The sequence below is a fragment of the Mixophyes fleayi genome, chromosome 8, assembly GCF_038048845.1.
Source record: "Mixophyes fleayi isolate aMixFle1 chromosome 8, aMixFle1.hap1, whole genome shotgun sequence".
NCBI lineage: Eukaryota > Metazoa > Chordata > Amphibia > Anura > Limnodynastidae > Mixophyes > Mixophyes fleayi.
In genome coordinates, this window is record NC_134409.1 from 135,277,393 (window position 1) to 135,298,552 (window position 21,160).

A 21,160-nucleotide genomic window follows, 5' to 3' on the forward strand; every position below is an offset into this window, starting at 1 on the left:
AGATGAGAGCTGTCATTGAGTGACTGACAGTCCTTCCTACAGTGCTGTGCAGTCAACTCCGCAGTCTCTGTGTATCCAGTCTGTGCGGCTTTGTCTATAAAATGCATTATATTGTGATCTGTTGTATCAAAGCTTTTACTGCAGAAGAGGACATAGTACAGGTGATGGACTGTCATGACTAGGACCCTCTGCATTCCTTCCATAACACAGGGGTGGATGATCATCATCATCATCATTTATTTATTTATATAGCACCACTAATTCCGCAGCGCTGAACAGAGAACCCATTCACATCAGTCCCTGCCCCATTGGGGCTTACAGTCTAAATTCCCTAATATAGACATGTATAAGTCCACTGCCAATCAGTTACCTGGCCCCTGGAATGTTACCAGCCCTGATATAACAGCGTATTTATTATAAGGTGTAGCTGACTCTGCGATACCATTGGCTGCTTGTCTCTCCGTTACCTGACACCACCTGACTACAACCAAACCAATCCCATCTCGGCATTGAAGATTGAGGTCTCCTTTGTTGTCTGTCAGTGACACTCAGCGAAGAGGATACATTTCCTCCATGGTCTTGTTTGTTACATTGTAACAGGAGGAGGAAATGAAAGGAAAATGGAAGTGATGGTTCTAACAATACACAGGGGAGGGGGACAGATAAATAATGGATGTTAAAACACGGTTCACAAACAGCTTTAATGTGCCTGAAACTGAGAGTGCTAAACACACTCTGACAATGCATAATTTAAGACACAGTTACACAAATTGCAGCGTTTCTCACAGCTCAGCGTTGTCACTGGACAGAGTGACGGACGGGCTGCGGTGTCCCTGGAGAGACCGCCGTATATTGTGCTGGTGGCTTGGGGGAGATAAGAGAGATCTATGTGAATGGTTGCAGGTCATTTTAAGAGAAGGCGGTATATACCCTCTGTCCTGCAGATAGGGATAAGGAAGATCGATGGGGTCATATACAGAGGCAAATGTTGTTTCTCAGAAATAATGTCAGTGGGATGTTTCTGTTCTCCAAAGTAGAACAATGAAGCCCCTGGGACCCCTGTGATGACCGGAGCCTCAACCGAGCCATTATCCTCTCCATATCCAGCGCTAGAGCTGGGTACACACCTAGGTGATCTTACTTTAAATGCGATTTCTGTAATGATTTCAGGGGCAAACGCAGGATTTGTAGAGAGGGGTTTCCACACCACGCCGCCAGTGGGCGTGACCAGCATACATGGGGGGCGTGGCTATATTATTAGACAGTGCTTGGCTGCTCTCCAACTCTTCCTATCCCCATAATATACATGGGTAATGCTGCGTGGACTACTGTTAGGTGCACGCAGCTCTCCCTTTTCCAGCAGAGCCGTGTGAAGCGGGAGCAGGGTCCAGTCACCTCAATTATACAGTGGTCCAGACTTGGATGGGGGGTTTCCAGGCACTAGGAACCCCCCCTCCCCCTCCCCGGTTTGCCTATGGATTTTATCAAGGGATTTACATAGAAGAGAGTATAGTACGACCTAGAGAAGATTCTTAGACCCCCTACGCTAAAATTATTGTATTTAAACAAATATTGTTTGTAGTAACAACAGTTAAATAAAAAATGAGTAAAACAAACAAATTGGTGTAAGTAACCAAAAAAACATACACAAACACTTTTATATATAGTTATATATAATATTAAAATATTACTCTAAATAAAGTGCACATATTATATATCACTGTAAACTTTACAAGTCAGAGAATACATTAAGCAATATATTTGTAAGATCCCGCAGCATACAAATGACCGGGTGAATCAGTACATATCTTTCTACAAAAAAACTTTAATCACATTTTCCTGTGGTATCCAAACTAAATAAAATACTTATCCCAATACGCTACCTAAAGAAAGTAGAGCTTGTCCCCCAAAAGAGTGAGGTTCACTAGGTCAGACGACGAAATAAAAAAAAAATAGTTTTAGTGATTGCGATTTAAAGAGGAAAGGTGAAAATTGATCTGGTTGTATGGGCTGAAGGAAGTTAATATATTATTATTGCATTTGGGAAATATTAATTTTTTTTCAAAATAAATTTGTGTTGCGGTCCCTTTTCAGTCTTAATTTATTTGAATAATTTACTGGTAAATAGATGATGGGACTGATCTTTGGCAGCGAGTAAACTATAGTACCTCTCCCCCAGAAAATACCGCACCAGATGTAACACTCGGTCATGTCATAAGTGGGTGTACGATACTTCCATGTTTTATGCAGTATGTACATACATTGGCCTCTGAAGTGTCAACAACATCTTAACAATAGACCATCAATGTGGCGTCACGCGGTCCCGAGTTTCCAAAACACGTAGGAATTTTTGGACGCATGGTGCTGCTTTGCATAACGTGTCCTACGCACCCTATAATGTCACATTAACATTCATGTAGTGACTGGACACAGCGAGCCGGCGTGGGATGACGCTTCGAGCCAGCTGTTTCCCTTGTCACTTATACATGCGGACCTGGTGCCAGTATGAACGCCTGCCCGAGATGTTTTGAGGCTGTCAATAGAGGGCTTATTCGGCTAATGCTTCCTCTGTTTAATTTGGAATTTCAGGCAGCTCAGACATGTCCCTTTCTCTGACCTCCCTCGCTCGCCCTCCTCACCCCTCGTCTCTAAATCCCGTCACTTGTTTCTATAATAGAACCAGTCATTAGACCCCAAGATAGCAGAATGTGGTATAATGAGGGGTCACATGAGATGGCGTTAATATGGCTGCCAGGAATGAGGTGTTGTCATGGTAACGGGAGCCATGTCACGGTGACCGTGTTTAAGCCTTTGGAGAGGCCTCTGTGACTTGTTTTTACTGCCATTAAGACCTTCAAGGCATATAGCAGGAACAAAGGTCTGTACATAACTGCAGGAAATATATCTTATCCGGCGTACAGAAAACAGAGAACTCATTTTCACAGTCCAGCAGCAGAACAGTACTTTAAATGCTAAAAAAGAATGTAGGCCTCGCATAACCACTAGGCCGAATGTCATGAAGCAAAGGATTCTGGTAGTATAAGTGGCACAATTACCATTGCCATCATTTCCACACCTTGCTGCTGGACAGCAACTTCTTGGGGCGCCTTCATTAGCCACCCAAAGGCCCCCATTCCATTGTTCTTTCATTTTATAATATAATATTTTTTTGAGAGTCCAGATGTGACTTTATATTAAACATATGCATGTACGTACACTGCAGTCTGCTCTGCCAATCAAAACACGTCTTGAGATTCGCTTTGATCTGAGTATGGTCGGAACTCCGCAGAAGATCCGCGCTATTTTCTAAAACGCAACTTAAGTGCGGACTTGAATCGGACCCACAGTATCTAGGAATGCTGTAATACAGTACAATTAACCTAAACAGGACATATGTATAATCCATTTATAACAAAGGAAAATTTTTAACAAAGGCTTTATTCCGACAAACAGCCCAAGACTAATAAAACCTCGGTTTATACATACGATACATTCTCTCCTTCGCAATCTATACCTCTGCTTTCTGCAGCCCTCGCAGTAGAGGGTAGGGGCTCGTATCGCCCATTATCATATATGAAAATCCTGGTGCCTGAAAGTCTGCATATTAAATGACATGAGCTGTATAGCAATCAACGGAGGTGTAACCTATTGTTTCCTATTCAATGGTAACCAAACAACAAGTCTCTGAGGATGAGGTCACCGGCAGACGGCTGACTCTTAAATCTACGTTACCTATCTATTTCCAATATGATCATGTCTTAGCTTGTCCATACTGGGGCCAAGTAGGTTGAGATGGAATATAATCTTTTCTGGATATTGCATTAGATCTTTTCTGGATATTGTATATGATATTATTGCAATGTCAAATCAAGATAAATATTCAGAAACCTTCCCGCAAATGACTACGAATGGAAAAAAGAAATGATTTCCATTGTAATTGTAAACTCAAATTTTCACAGGTGCAATGTATAACCTCCAAGGTCACGCACGGGGTAGAATTCTAAAAAGGAGGTGTTGCCCATAGCAACCAATCAGATTCTAGCTGTCATTTATCCCGTACATTCTAGAAAATGATAACTAGGATCTGGGGGGACTCTGTGAAGACTCGTAAAATTTAAATTTCCATTCTAAAATGTACAAAATTCCAATATTTGATATTTTTAAGTGTAAAAAAAAAGGACTGATACATTTTTAAAGGGATTGTAGCTGTTGGTTTGTATTCTTTCTACAGCTGGGTACACACCTGTTCAATCTTACTTCAGATGCAATTTCTGTAACAATTTTAGTATCACTTGAAAGTCCCGATGAGCCGATTCATGTGTACACACCTCCACGATTTACCTTCAGACCTGTGATCTTCATCTCTCATAACTATCTGCTGAATCGATCGTGACTCTGTACACTGTACAGATATCTGCCTACACTGCTGGTGGTGAGTGTGTACACACTGCCACATTTACCCGTCATCGTTCCATCGATGACCGTGATTTTTAGGAAGTTTATAAAACCAAATTAACAGATACGATGTGTTTTGGTGCGATAAAACATGATGGAGGGAGCATATGCACTCTTGCATTATAGGACCAAATGGTCGTGAATAGTGTGATGTGCATTATAATTGCACAGATGTGTGCCCAGCTTAATTGTTGACCTAATAAAATTCGGTGGTAATCGTTTCTACGATTACCACTATTCCGACATGGAGAAGCCCTACACAAAAAATTTAAAGTGGCAATGTGGGGACCCCTAAGGTTAAGTGTATAAATACTTAACCCGACATTGCCGCTTTAAATTTCTATTGACAGACTTCGCGATGACGTCATCCTGCTGTGCCGAACACTTGTCTAATCGGAATCATTTGCTGTCAGCATGGTGATCCAATCGGAGATCTCCAGGGTTGGGTTGAAGGTAACTCTGTTTATTTTCCAATCGGTTTTTCATCATTTCGGATTTTATTTGCAGGCCTTCTCCATGTCGGAGTAGTGGACATTGGTAAAGCGTACCCAACCCCTTGAATTGGGCTCCGAGCTATTAGGCAGTTAATAGGCGTCACTTTCGAACAATAAATATGTAATAATGTAAAATTATTTCAACTCGGCTATGGCTGGTACCAGTTCCGATTGTGCCCCCCCCCCCCCTCCCTCTCCTTCCTATGGGTACCAGACATGAGCAGGACAATGCCAGCACAGTGTGGGTGGCAGAGGTTCCACTGTACTGGCAGACGGTCAAGTCACGTATATGGTGGATGTGGTCCCTGCCTCTGAATGTTCTCATCTCTATGACCTGGTGGAGCTCTGCATGTGAGACGTGTGACCTGGAAGGACCCCCAGTCTGTCCATTGTGTATGTTTAACACTTTCCATTCACTAAAACACATGTTTAGTGTAACTCTTTTGCAAAACTTCATCTGAAAACTATATTTGCATGCAAAATTGCACTTTGCATCCTACATTAACAGAGACCTTCAGATGCAAATCGCTCCGCTGTAGACCATTTATCAAAGAGAACCTGTCATCATTGTCTTTTCAGCTTATTATTATATATTACATTTGTATTTAGCAAAATAAAACAACAAACAAAAACTTGGTTCCCCCATGACCCTGCTGAAGATATATAATAACATATAAAAATGTAGATAAACAGACATTGTTAACCTGCCATAATCGTGGACTCTGGTAAACGTCTGTGGCGTTGACGTTTTGCAGAGGACGGGTCAGTCTGCACATGAGAAGTGTATGTAGGAGGTCAATTGTCCAAATCACAGGATGAGCAGTGATTGGTCTGATAATTCAGCTTCCTGGCCGTACACTAAGTAGCTGTTTTTCCCATGGTTAGAACAGATCACATACACTTAAAGTGCACTCTCTCCAGATTAGGGGTTCACGGCGCAAACCGTGCACCTCTGCTCTGTGTAGTCACCAGACAATGGTGGATGATAACGATGACTTAAACTTTACCAGAGGTCAGACAGCCCAAGACTAATACGCTCGCAGCGCCCCCTGGCCTTCCACGCCGGACTAATATGTGATAGGTGGAAAGGAACTTTGTCCTTCATTTAAAATCCGTCTTTCTTCAACCACTGATGATTATGTTCCCGTGGCCGTCACACCTGCGCCTGTCGCCGTCCTTGTCTCTCTTACTTGTTTATCCTCCAGCGCCCGTTCAAGGATAACTCGTGATCTTCAGCCGTTACCATGGGGCTACGTCAAGATTAAACCTCACTACATTGTTCTTTCATATTTTCTTTTTGCTTTGGAGAACAATTATTCTCTTATGTTTCTAAATGAATTTCAATTTATACTTCTCCTTGTCACAATTTTTTAATCACCCACCCCCACAAAAGTCTTTACCCTAGGCTGCAATCTAGTCGGCCTATTGGATAATCAGTCCCTGGGTCAGGCTTTAGTGGAACATATTTATTGGAAAATACAGATACAGTACTCATCATCATCTATTTATTTATATAGCGCCACTAATTCCGCAGCGCTGTACAGAGATCTCATTCATATCAGTCCCTGCCCCATTGGAGCTTACAGTCTAAATCCCATAACACACACACACACAGACCGGGAGAGACTAAGGGCAGTTTAATAGGAGCCAATTACCCTACCAGTATGTTTTTGGAGTGTGGGAGGAAACCGGAGCACCCGGAGGAAACCCACGCAAACACGGGGAGAACATACAAACTCCACTCAGATAAGGCCATGGTCGGGAATCGAACTCCTGCCTCACAGCACTGGGGTCATAAGTGCTAACCACTGAGCCACCTATTCCAAGAGAATAGGTAGAAATGAATACAAAGGCACACAACCGCCGCTTATACGGCCAATCACACGATAAACGACTGTTAGCTCAGATATCCCACCGTCATGTTTTATCGTACGAAAGCAGATCGCATCTGTTGATTTGGTTTTATAAACGTTGCAAAAATCACGATCAGCGGTGGAACGATGTTGGTTAAATATGGAAGTGTGTACGCACTCACCACCAGCAGCATAGGCGGATATCTGTACGGTGTACAGAGTCAGGATGTTTTCAGCAGATGGTTATGAGAGATGAAGATCATCTGAAGGTAAGTGGTGTATAGTGTGTACGCAGGAATAAGCTGCTCATCTGGACTTTCAGTCGTTGGTAAAGTCATTAACGATATCGCATCTGGAAAAATTTTCTGTAATGTGTACCCAGCTTATCTTACTGGTATCACTGTAGCTGTAGTTGTGTTAGAAAAGTGACAACGAAGCGGCTAGTAATTGTTTTTTATTACTTTCTGCAGCAGCATAAAATAAGTTCAGGAAAGGTCATATTGTCCAAAAGAGACTTTTATGTGGCTCTGGGGGATGCGGTGGTTTTATCCAATCACCTCGCTGGGATTGGGAGATTGACGAGTGTGCTTTGTAAAACTCTGAAGAGCAATAACTGCAGAATTCAATGGAGCCTGCGAGTCATGCACAAGGGTCCCCGTACGCTCGTAGGCTGAGAATATAGTGCCGCTATGCGCTATCACACCTGCTCAAGGAGGGGAGGGGGCTGCAGGGAACGCTTCCGATATTAGGGCCTTGCTGCAGCTGCTGCTGGATGAGCTGGTGGAGGGTTATTTACGCTGACTAGTCCGGGAATCATTATCGTTAGGAGAGTGAGAATTCAGAGCATGACTGCAGTGGTAATTATTGAAATTCTATAAATAGCATCGCTGGTTTTAATTGACAAGAACAAACAGTGGAAACAGATATACATTTAATATAACTGATCTGCTAACTGCTCCTATAAATCCACTAAATACTCCTGTAAGTGTTATCCTAACTGGATTTATAATCCGTTCAATATCCGCTCCACATCCCATGCTGCTGTTGCGGGACTACAAGTTACAGACTGCCCTGGTTGCTGGTACTTGTAGTTCTACAACATCTGGACTGCCTACGCCTTCTGTAGGGGTTTCCACCTTCAGACAACATTAATTTTTTGCATGTAAATGACCTCCTACAACTTTCACTAAGTGCAATGCTTTTCTTTGTAGCTTTTCATGCTTCTCAGTCATGTATTTATATAATCAGGCCATTGTGTTGTCCTGCGATGGGACATAGAGGCACTCAAGATATAAGCACTACCAAACTCAGTCCCTTTAGCCCAGCTGCCCTTATAAAAGCAACGAAAGCGCTGTAGTTTAATAGAGGTATCACCACCTGAAATACACTTCCCCCTAAATTGAATATATTCAGCTGTTCAGAGAGACCGGATACCACTGTGTATCCGACCTCTCTGCATTCCTCTCCACTTCCTAGTTGGCTGCTGATCTCACAGGCTCACCCTTGTAGGTCGCTGTCTAGCCCAATTCACAGTCCTAACAGATCAATTTCAATCTGAACTAGATTAGATTAAAAAAAAAGTCAGGATGGGGCCACACGCAGCCCAGTGATTGGTCAATTTGGTAAAATGACCAAACAAAACTAGATGCCTTAGCCAAGAATTGTTGTCACACAAATGCCCCAATGCATTATGGGTTAGCTGGATTTATGAAGCCTTCCTGTAGTTTGGAGAAGCACAGGAGAGGAGAGGTTGGAGGTCCCTGACATTAGATCCAATAACTCACCAGGAACCCATGCACATTAGGGGAAATGTATTTTAAGTTCAGATGTCTATAATTGCACATTATATTGTCATTTTTTTTAATACAACAAAAAACTATGTACAGCTTCCCTTTGTCTATGCTTTCAAGAAGCAATTATCATTCTTGATTGATTACGAGGAGACGTACAGTACCTCACTTGACCCTCCCTCGCACCACAAAGCCCCCATGGGACTTCATAGCAGAAAATAGATAGAGACAAAATATCGTATATCTATATTAATAAAGCAGAAGACACATCACTTTAATAGTTTTTTGTGGCAGGGGGCTGGAGGTTATACATGCACAATGGTTATCTTATTCCAGTAACAAAGGGTGGTGGACTGAGAAGATTTAATATTCACAGTCCCCACCTTACATTCCACATACGCTGCAGAAACAAATGTATCACAGGAAAAGACTGTCGCTTCCTGAATACTTTGCTGGTCATGTGACCATCGCCTCCTGGAGATTGTGTGAATCCATCGCTTCCCTCTTCTCAGCCCAGATTTGTAATGTCATATGTTCTCATGTATACACATACACAATGCTTTGGTGTATTTTCAAATAGATTACAAATAATTGACAGTAGTGTTAGGCATCCTGCGCTTCCTAGCGGTAAGTCACTGCATGACACATGTAGTTATGTAAATTAAAACACTGGTTATATCATAATCATCAGATATTTATATAGCGCCCCTGATTTCGCAGCACTGTACAGAGAACTTACTCACATCAGTCCCTGCCCCATAGGAGCTTACAGTCTAAATTCCCTAACATACACACACACCGATAGAAAGAGAGAGAGAGAGACTAGGGTCAATTTAGATAGCAGCCAATTAACCTACCAGTATGTGTTTGGAGTGTGGGAGGAAACCGGAGCACCCGGAGGAAACCCACGCAAACACGGGGAGAACATACAAACTCGACACAGATAAGGCCATGGTCGGGAATTGAACTCATGACCCCAGTGCTGTGAGGCAGAAGTGCTAACCACTGAGCCACCGTGCTGCCCCCATAGTTATAATCAAATTTCAATATTTATATAAAAATGAAATTCACCATCACTCTCAGCTTAGGAACTACTGGAACAGTTGATGGGGTGGTGGCAGGAAGTAAAAACATATATGTATTTCACGAAAGATCAGATATAACTTTACGGGGCACAGCAATAAGGCTGATTATCCTTCGCACCCCAAAATCTGCATTATTGCGGTACAGCATTACCCTCGGTAATGTGCGTTACTGTGATGCCCGCACCTAATTGAATATGCTCCTAAGGGGGAGATTCAGTTGCCAGCAATTACGTTAGGAATCTCTGCTCATTTTTCCTCGCACCTCTATGGAGTGCGTAGAGAAATGAGCGGAGATTCCAGCCATAACATTGGCGCAAGGTGTTTCCACGGACGTTCCGGAGACATCTTGCGCCGAATTTAATCTCCCCCTAAGAGTTATATAAAAAAAATAATAATCCAGATTGGATGTATTGAGTAGAAAACAGTGAAAGAATTCCATATATATAACCGGTATAACGCTAGATTCAGACCTTGCTGATTACACCGTAAATGAAGAGGTTAATTGCTAAAGAATTGATCCCATAGATTGTAAGCTTGCGAGCAGGGCCTTCTCACCTCTTTGTCTGTTTTACCCAGTTTGTTTATTAGTTTATTACGTTTGTCCCCAATTGTAAAGCGCTACGGAATATGTTGGCGCTATATAAATAAATGATGATGATGATGATACATAGTAAATAATAGAGACTCAGAACCAGCGATCACAGAATGTGTAATTAGTAATCTCCACTTACTACTATGTATCAATTATATGGTGGAATTCAATTAGCCGCAAGGTGCCTCGACGTGTCTCCGGAACAATCCACGGAGACACGTTTTGGTGAAGATGTTACAAAAAATACATTCTTTAGCGATTAAGTGCATTGCTTTAAAGTTGGTGTTTTATCTGCTTGTGTGACACTACCATAAAGTCAAGTAAATTGAGTATTATCTCCCTACTCCCTAAAGCCACACTTTTGTCCAAATGGGTTCTGCTACAGGTCACCACACTGAAAGTTCAGTTAAGCTGCCATGATTACCTTTGCCCCTCTTTCTAAATCATTCTCAAATCCCACTCAATGCGTTTCTGTGGAGCAAGTCTGCAAGCTTGTCATACACACTCTGCCTGCTCAGACAGAGTAACACCTCCCTCCTAACATGGCAAACTGACACTTTACATACATAGAATAGGCCAGGACATGGCCAGGCCTTGGCACTGGCTCCCCAATTGCTATAATAATAATAATCATAATAATATTGTGACCTGAATGTTTATAATATACCCTTATATTTGGCCAGTAGTGATGTCAGTGGTGTCACATGACTCGTTAAAGTGCCCCGTGATGGAATGTATAACAGTCAGTGAAGTTATAAACCTGGATAAGAGGATTGCCTTAGACAAGCAATTTGTCTTGTTTCTAATTGAACGTGTGAATTAAACAACCCCCGTTACTGTAAGATAAAAGTGACGTTTCCTTTTTCCTGTTCCTGCCTATAGACCTGTATAACAGCTGCTGACAGGGCTTTTAGATGTTCAGAGAGCTCCACTGTGTCTGACATCCTTATTGGAGCTAGAGATACATTATTCTGAATATTATCATTCAAGAGACCTTTCCTTCTCTTACATAATTACTGGGGGTATCCTGAATCATTACCTGTTTGCGTGACACGTTAAGAGTGCTGATATTCTCCTATAAATCAGCGTGTTTGCTTGCAGAGGCCCTAAGTAAGGCCTTTCCATGCAGATAAAATGTCTTTAAGTGCTTCAGCACCCAGGAGAGTCTCTGGAGGAATTCGTCAGCTGTTTCATGTTGTACCGCTTGATGGTTTATAGATTTCTGGAGCAAATTAGATGCTAGAATTGTTCTTTTAACATCCACTGAACTATAAGTGTCAAGAGCAAACAAGGTAAACAGACTTCATGGAACCACTTACAATCCCACAATTTTTAATAAGAGAATTTGCAAACATTTGATTAATTTTCGTCTGATAAAAAAAAATAGTGTTGTCATTTATCAGCATTTCTGCGTGACGTGGCTTAACCGGTTTGTGTTATTGCAACAGCATTGTACAAAATAATATAAAATCTATGGTTAGAAAGAATCTTAATATATGATTATTTTTCCACAAGATGGAACAGACAAGTTTAAAAGCATAACTTACAAATAATCTTATTATCAATTGATGGAGTAAAAAATAATATATATTTTGAAGGTTTTTTTTTAATTGTTTTGAGTAAGATATTCCCATTAGCAGGATTATTTGATTAAAATATATAAATTGTTGTGTGTGTTGGTAGCTTTAGACATTTTCTGCTTAGATCTACGTCTAGTGTAACTGTCGTGTGACCAAAATATTGCTCACAAAACGTTTCTGTATCCTAAGAAAATAGAAGTAGGGACAACATTGGGGGCTTGGCTGTAATGGGCAATTTATACAAGAGATCACAAACACTGGCACTAGGATAGACTTGAATCCAAGTCAGAGGACATTGTGATAAAACACTCTAGGGGTAAATTTATCAAACTGAGAGATTCCCCGGGTTTGTAAAAGTGGAAATGTTGCCTATAGCAACCAATCAGATTCTAGTTATCATTTATTTAGCACATTCTACAAAATGACAGCTAGAATCTGATTGGTTGCTATAGGCAACATCTCCCCGCAGCTTGATAAATTTACCCACTAGTATCGGCGAAGGAGTCAGGAATAAGCCAAGATCCACGCAGTCAGAAGTGTAACATAATTTAAGAAGCCAGTACATGGGTGATCAAGCATAGGCTTAGTCCAAGGACAAGTCGGTTTTGGTACATCGGTAACAAGCTTAGAAGAAGTAGCAAGGCAAGATCACAGGTACAAACTACAATAATCAGACAAGACAAACAGGGTTTAAATAGTGCTCCCTCTGATTGGCCACTGATTAGGAACAAGTGAAGCTCATTAAAAAATTAGGAATCCCTAGAAGTAGTGTGTCAAGACCTGCAGCTCACAGAACTAAGCTGGGTACACACCGATGCAATTATCGTGCAGATCACACAATTAAGGACCGTTTGTAAAGAAATTGCATTAGTGTGTACCCTCCTACCATCATGTTTTACCAAAACACATTGAGTCTGTTGATTTGGCTTTATAAACTTCCTACAAATCACGGTCAACGATGGAACGACGAGGGGCAAACGTGGAAATGTGTAGGCACTCACAGCCAACAGTGTAGGCAGATATCTATAGAGCATAGCCCCCCGTCCTTTCTTAGTTATCCCCATTACAATATGGTCTCAACCCTCAGATTCGCCCTGTGAGATGTGGACTGTGCATTATAACAGGGTCACTGTTTGGCGATATTAATATTTGCACTTATGTTACTTTGTACTTTTGAATCTGGACGCCCTCTCTGCAGGAGCGTGCGTTCATTGTCACCTTCCATCTGATGCGGCTGGAGAGTCCATTGTTCATTGTATAAATAACATGTTTTCCTGATAAGACACATTGAAGAATTGTTTATTCGAAGGGCTGCCACAGAGCTCTTTCAGGTTGAAGACCCCATCGTTATTGTTTGTGCAGTCGGCAGCAGAGTTCCAACACTTCTCTCTTAGATAAACGCAGCTGAGTGGCTGTCGGTCCCGCTGAATTACCAGCACTTAAGTGCACTTCCGTTAGTTGATATTTTTTTATTTTCCACTTTTCATTTTTATGTTTATTTTGAATGTTCTATTTATGCCAACAAAATTTTAATATGTAGATCGCCAAGCAAAAGTCATCTAACTGTCTCTTATTGTTTCAGGATAAAATGTTGTCATATTCATAGTGCTCTTTAACCATCAGCGCCTACACCCATGTTTCTCCGTGAGCTGACGTTTGGCTCTCCATGCCCTACTTCCATGAGCATGTCTTTTATATTTAAGTTGCCTCCAAAGAGTCGCTACTTTGCCTAAAGATAAATGGCTTTACCAAATACACATCATGAAGTATTGCGTCTTTGCGACTACGGCAATGTGTTCACTCATTAGGGGGGATTCATTCCAAACTGCTGCAATAGTTGTATTCTATTTTAGAATTTGTACTTACAGTTTCAGGCTTTTCCTCCCAAACTAGTGACACGTCCATGTTTTGTTTTCCATACTAAAAAAGTTTTGATATGTGACAGATTCATAAGGTTTAAATCTCCAACAATGCCTGCTGTGATTGTCTCCTCTGTTTATTTGTCATCAGCTGCCCAAGACATTAGTTTTTGCTGTAGGGAAGAAGAGAAGAGAGATTCACGTTGCAATAAAATGGTTGCAGGCTCCTTAGCTAGTCTGTATTCTGCTTCCAAAATTCCTCAAATTCAGTACAACGATTAACCATAACTTGTAAGCTCCTAGATAGGGTAAAACCAGAAATTAGGGCTATTTAACCGTTGTGTAATAAACCAGGTGTTATTTTGTATCTTTGAAGGAATTCTACTTGTCAATGCTCCGGGCCCTCGGCAACGAAGAAGAGGATGAGGAGGAAGAGTTAAGACTACGCCATGGTCTATGTCAACTGCAATACATCTACTTATTACATGAAGAGGTCCAGGGGGAGCTGGAGCAGAGGATACAGCACTGGTGAGCCCCCCAATACCGCTCTCCTTTGTAGTATTCTCTGGGCAATGTTGTCAATGTTTACAAAGTATAATTATAAATGCACTAATGGCCGGCTGGACGGGGTCCTTAGAATGATACTTACGCTTATTTGTGGTGCAGATGGAATTATAAGCTGCTCAGTGTGGCCGTGTCTGTGTCAATAGACCCGGAATTGGCGATATACCGATGCAGTATGCCATATAGTGAATTATACAATTATAATATTAGTTGAAAAATGTGAATTGTACTATATACACCTCATCATCATCATCATCATCATCATTTATTTATATAGCGCCACTAATTCCGCAGCGCTGTACAGAGAACTCATTCACATCAGTCCCTCAGTTATTTGAATCCAACTCTAAACGTCTTTGTGATATACAACTATTTACTCTCTACCTTGGTGCATAGGGAAGAAAACCAGAAAATTGCAGATGTGTTCTTAAGCCGAGAATCCAGGTTCCAGCACCATATGGCCTTTATTGTTGCCTTCGACAAGACAGCAGCTGCCATCGATGATTGTAGTCTCAAAACCCCCCGGGTCGCCGCAGTCGTAAGAGACTTTGAGGTAAGTTCTAAATGTTCTGACTGTGTACCTTATAGCTGCCCAAATATAACCTTTGGTCTGTGACCACCTCTCTTCATATATAACCTTTGAAACAGTGACACTTGGAGGCCACGGAGAGGTACTACACTCCATAAAAAAAAAAAAGACGTCACCTAATTGTGTAAAACGCACATGTTTTAAACGATACATTTCTCAGTAATGGGAGTATCCTCAATGTAATCCATGGGGAAATTATTCTTTTTTGCTACGGTGTTCATGGTGCTTTTGGACAGCGATTCATAAGCTTGGAGCATAATATAGCTGATGGGTTAAACAAAGCCTTTCACTATGATTGTGTGTTGAGATCTTTGCTGGTTACAGTTGCTCCTGAAACTGACAGTTAAAGGGTCCTCCTCCCGTGTTGACAGAGGAGGCAGACATATTTTTGGCTGAACCTATGTTCAGTCAAAGTGCCTCATGCCTCTGGTTCCTAGTAAATTGATAGGCTTCACTGCATAGTGGCTCAGCCCACGAATGGCCCCCTCCGCTGTGTGCTGGTGATGGGCACACTTTATCAGTGATACCCCTAATGAGATGATGCATTAATGTAGCAGCAGTTTCAGAACCAGCTGTGACCCACTAAAATCACTGCCCCTCCCCCCCAGAGTGAGGCGTCAATTGTCTGCTTATTAGATCTTATTCATTGTGCAGTTCTGCAGAAAAAATCTTGGCTTTACTGGGATGACAAATAACGAGGGGGGGGGGGGGGGTAGTGTCCCTTTTGTTTGGGTGAGAGGGGGAGGCAGAGTCTCACAGTATAAACATGCATATATGATTGTGTAAATGTTATAACTAATATTGCACTGAATCCTAGCTTCCATCTATAGCTTAGTACACACCTTACTGCAACTTTTACTTAACACCTGTATCTTCCTGGCTTCTTGTATGTGCCCTGCAGCAACTTTTATTACTAAATATATATTATACAAATGGTTCTATCTTTCTGGCTTCTGTCAGAGCCGTCTCATGTATGTGTTATAGCAGAAGGCAAAGTTGTGTGTTTTGGTTGCTGTGGGAAACAACAGCATTGGATACATTGTATCTGGACGGCAGCTTTGTTCCGTAACCCGGGGCAACCAAAATAAGCAACTCATTATATAAATACACAACTGAAAAGTATAAAAGGAAGTTGAAAGGATAAAGCAATGTATTTAGTAAAAGTTATAGCGTGAGCTGATAAATTAAGCTCATCTGATGGCGGAAACCCCTTTAATGGCTTCCAGTTGCAAAGACATGGGACTATACTGAGACAATCAGAATAAATGGCAGTCCTAGGATTCCCACTCGACATCAGTTTTTATGTTTTTGGTCTCTCTTCTTTCAAAGGAAGGTGACATATTATTGCTGATTAAAAAGTGCTGCTTAATTTGGAAGAAATTAAAAGCTTATTGCTATTTTGCACCTTATTCTAGCCTGCTATACCCTCACTGCAGTGACACCTATAGGTAATAAGAAAGTACTGCAAGCATGCTGTAGAGTTCGGTTGTCATTATAACAATAAATATAATTTAGTTTTAATTTACTGCACATTATGCATCATGTAAGTTCCTCTAAGGAGCACAGAGATCAGAAACCTATCTGGAGGCAGGGCTGACATTACTGTACAGGTTTTGGGTTACACTAACACTCTCTCTGTCTCTCTCTCTTTCTCCCGGAGAGCAGAGGAACTTCCAGCGCGGACAGTCAAGTTTGAAACACGAACTGGTGAAAGTCGTGCAGAGAATTTACCAGTATAACATGATCCTCACAGGTGAGAGACAAAAGCTAAACAAGCACTTTGCCCTCCTGCAGCTGATTCTGCAGGCATTTGAGTTGCTGTGACATCACTGGCCCCGCCCCTGTGTATGATTCAACCAATCCACCCACTGCATTTCTGCCCAGCAAGTCTGCAAGCTTGTCAGTCACACTCTATCTGTCTGTTTAGCTAGAAAATCATCTTTCTCCTAACAAGGCAACCACCTGCAGAGAAGCGACGGAGAGCATGGTAGACATAACTAATTATGTATAAACACCCCAGTTATTTCATGTATATTATTTAACTCAGTATGACACATCCCTATATCAATATCAAATATTGGTAGTTAGCTGGATTTTGGGAGACATCAGCTTTTCACCTGTCTTTCTTATGGTTTTAATAAAGAGGGTCTAAGTGCTTTTCTTGGATTTCCCATTTTGTATGGAAGTTAAAAAAACATGCAAATATGTGAATAACTCTATAGAGGCATAATTCTTCTAGCTCAGTGGTCAGGGAACAGGGGTAAACTACCCCAAATGGGGTAAAAATGAAATTCCTGGGGGTAATGCTGATGATTCACATGCTGTCAGTTGGATTGTAGACCCCTTTAAATGTGAAATTGCTGTTGTACCAGAAGAGCCTCAGGGGTTGGCAGAGGCACTTCTTGAGCTTCGATGCAATAATGAAGCACGTATTGCATTTGAAAACAAAGCAGATCTGTCATATTTTTGGATGTCAACAGCTGCAAAGGTATTCAAAATTGCCCATGAGGAGGCAGTCAAAAAGTTGCTGCCTTTTGCAACAACCTACCTTTGCGAACAAGAATTTTCCACTCTAACGAACATAACAACAAAGCAGAGAAATCGATTGGACGCTAAAGACTGTATCCAAATTGCTCTGACATCAAAATGCCCCAATATTGATGCTCTCGTATCAAAAATAAAGAAACATCATTTTTCCAAAACCTGAAGTTTTGAAGTTGAAGCTTTCAAAGAAATTTTGAATAGATTCAATAAAATTTTGAATTCCAATAATTAATAATATAAGATTTCCTTCCTTTCAAATCAAGGGGGTAACGTCGGCGTTTCTAAATATATTTTGGGGTAAAAGTTAAAAAAGTTCCCTGACCCCTGAACTAGCTCTTCAGTGACTGTAATCACAGATCGTTAGCCACACATCGATGTAGCAGAATTAACGCTGGGTGGAAAGAAGTTCACCAAGTTTGGATACATCTCAGTTCAGTGGAAAAATGACCACATCACGGCCGCCAGATCTAACCCCATCGGAGACAAAAATTAATTCCTTCCTGGCCTCAGACTGCAAATTAATTCTTTCCTGGTTCTGCCTCTCTCTTATATTTACAGTGACTGACATAACCATGTCTGTTCTTGTTTGGTAAATGGGTGTATTACTTAGCAGCATATTAATGGCAGAAAATGTGACCATCACATACCGTCTGTCCAAATTCATCATGTTAGGGCGCCCACGGGACTCTGCCAGCCCTCACACCCCTCCATCGCTGCCATTCATTTCATAGATTAAACTTTATGTGTTATGTTTGGGTTTGTCTGAATGATGCTGATTATCTGACATGTATTTTGTTCTTTAAGGAAAATAGTTTCAGCGATCACACCGGTACTTATAGACACAGAAAGATTACATGTGTGTGTGTGTGGGGGGGGGGGGGGAGAGGATTTATTAAAAATGTTCCACAACTATGTACAAAAGGTGCTTTTTACCCATAGCAACCAATCAGATAATCATATAAAATGAATTATTTATATAGCACCACTGATTCCGAAGCACTGTACAGAGAACTCATTCACATCAGTCCCTGCCCCATTGGAGCTTACTAAATTCCCTAACATACATACACAGACAGGCTTAGAGAGACTAGGGTAAAGTTTGATAGCAACCAATTAATTTACCAGTATGTTTTTGGAGTGTGGGAGGAAACAGGAGCACCCGGAGGAACCCCACGCAAACACAGGGAGAACATACAAACTCCACACAGATAAGGCCATGGTCGGGAATTGAACTCATGATCCCAGTGATGTGAGGCAGAAGTGCTAACCACTAAGCCACCGTTCTCATTGTCAAACCTTAGTTCTTTTCCCAATAGAAAACAATTAAAGTAAATTGTGCTAATTCCTTTTTTTTAAAGGCAGTCAGTAGCATTTTTATTTGGTAAAAAGTCTTAATTATATAAATCTTGATCTGAAAATAAAAAAGCTGTCTTTAAAGTGAGATTCTTAAATATGCTGTGTAATATGTGATATAATTGATCGCCATAATTTATTACTTTAGAAAATAAATACACTGCTTCCACTAGGGCAGCTACACAGGGGCGTTAAAAAAACAAGACTAGATAAAGGCATAGCCAAAATCTTGTACATGTCCTCACTTTTATCGTGACTCACAGCAGCATCATGTACAGCGCTACGGACTTTGCTGGCGATATATAAATAACTGATGATGATGATTATATCTTATTACTGAGCGTTAACGCTGCACACAACGTGAGAATTGACACAGGGTAAAGACTTGTCTGTCTGGAGGGTGTGTGTACAGGACCATTCATTTATATTATTTGTTGGGAGGAATCAGCATCAAAGAGGTTCTAAGAAAGTGTGTTAAAATGAAAACTTGTCTATACTAGACAAAAATATATAGATAAAGTGTACTCCGTTGTCTATACATAGCAGAGGTAACCATAGCCAATCAGAAAATTGTGATACCCATGTGACAGGCAGCATAATAGAAGAGTTATAAGATCATGTACATAAATATAATACATTGAGACAATTCTCCAAGTGCCGTATTACATAAACCATTAATGCTCAACAGACATTATTAAACTTCACAACAAATAAAACCGATCTGTGCTGTACGGTGATTTTTTATATAAAATAAATGGACTTGTGCGGAATCGCTACCAGCTGGTATTGCCCCGGGGACACGCGGGTCTCTGACAGTAATGAATTTAAAGCGGTTTGAAATCATCTTCAACAAATGTGTTCTTTCAGCCGGTCCTCTGACAATTGAGGAAGGTAATATCGCTCCGCTAGAGATCACCGAGTCAGGAGCCACAAGACGAGACGCTGATCTGCCACTGTCTCCGCACTGTCAGCATTCTGGGGCTTTTTAATAAAAAAATATGTCTCCTTGTATTCTGCAAGCGTGCCGAATGTGCTCTGATGCTTTTAGTTTTAAAGTTAATGTTATTTTTCGATGTGGATTAAAACCGTACTTTCCGAACCAACACGAGGAGGAATTCACAGACAAAATTGCTAAATAATTTGTTAAAAGAAACCATAAACTTAACTTAAGAACGACTCATTTCATAGGCAAACCAAAGGGGGGGGGGGGGGGCTTTGGGGGGTTTCCTAGTGCCTGGAAACCCCCTCCTAGCCTGGGGCACTGTATAATTGAGGTGGCTGGACCCTGCCCCCACTTCACACGGCACTGCTTGAAAAGGGAGAGCTGTGTGCACCTAGCAGTAGTGCACGCAGCATTGTCCATGTATATTATGGGGATAGGAAGAGTTGGAGAGCAGCCAAGTACTCGCTAAAATTTATAGCCACGCCCCCATGCATTATGGTCACGCCCACTGGTGGCGTGGTGTGGAAACCCCCCTCTACAAAATCCTGCGTTTGCCCCTGCATTTTATAAAACCTGGAGGGGAGGGGGAAGGTTGTGAGAGGGGCGTAACAAGAGGTGACTCCCACCACCGGACTTTTGTTAACAGAGACGGGTCAGGTTCTGTGGGTGGTAACAGGGACTGCAGCGCGGGCTCTAAGTAGTCCGCCTCAGGGGCCACTGACGGTGCATGTTTTCCAGATCTTCTCACGGAATCTCAAGTGGAATAAATAAGAACACATGTGGATCTTTTAAAATGTGTCGGCGAGTAATTAAAACACATGTGCTCCATCTAGGAGCTTTGGAAAACATGGACCATGGGCGCTGTAAATATAGTTAAACGATGCTACTGCATTGCTGTGCAATGATTGGCTGGTGCAAAAAAATCCTGACATAAAACAGGAACAACTGGACTTATTTGTATGATTTTTGTAGGCAGTACATTGTAGTGGTTTGGATGCTGCTGTTAAATTAATTTTATGTTGTCCTGCAGATTACCTAAACAATCTCTGTCCGGACTGGGTGGAGTATGAAGACACTCAGGGTGAGTAAATAAGAGTAATGTCTCAGGGTTAGATATTATTAAGTGGAGTGGAGATGTTGCCCATAGCAACCAATCAAATTCCAGCTATCATTTTAAAGATTGTACTAGATAAATGATAGCTAGATTCTGATTGGTTGGTATTGGCAACATCTCTACTTTTACATTTTTAAGTGTTTAATAAATCTACCCCTAAATGTGCAATATGTGTGTGTGAAGATGTCCTACATTTGTGTGTGATTTCCCCCCTCCCCCCCCCCCCCCCCCCCCCTGTGCCAAGCAGCCACTCCCCGGGTTGATCAATGCCCGTGCGTCAGCTGCTGCAACTAAAATGTTAGGAGTCTATTCATCAATGTCACACTTAAAGAACTTCCAAATGAC

The 21,160-nt window shown here is 41.5% G+C and overlaps 2 protein-coding genes across 3 annotated transcripts in view; both read left to right on the top strand.

The window, feature by feature from the left end:
- Window positions 1–11,887, top strand: part of LSM3 (LSM3 homolog, U6 small nuclear RNA and mRNA degradation associated) — a 491,439-nt gene extending 479,552 nt beyond the window's left edge. The window contains exon 5 of the transcript XR_012678618.1: window positions 11,868–11,887. The gene's annotated coding sequence lies outside the window, so the exon portion shown is untranslated. The remainder of the gene's footprint in view (window positions 1–11,867) is intronic.
- The window catches only part of FGD5 (FYVE, RhoGEF and PH domain containing 5), a 91,323-nt gene that overhangs the window by 41,970 nt on the left and 28,193 nt on the right, over window positions 1–21,160 (top strand). For both annotated transcript variants that reach the window (XM_075183685.1, XM_075183684.1), the window contains exons 6-9: window positions 14,085–14,236; window positions 14,669–14,825; window positions 16,527–16,614; window positions 20,732–20,782. In XM_075183685.1, the coding sequence (XP_075039786.1) occupies window positions 14,085–14,236; window positions 14,669–14,825; window positions 16,527–16,614; window positions 20,732–20,782 (448 nt within the window). The remainder of the gene's footprint in view (window positions 1–14,084; window positions 14,237–14,668; window positions 14,826–16,526; window positions 16,615–20,731; window positions 20,783–21,160) is intronic.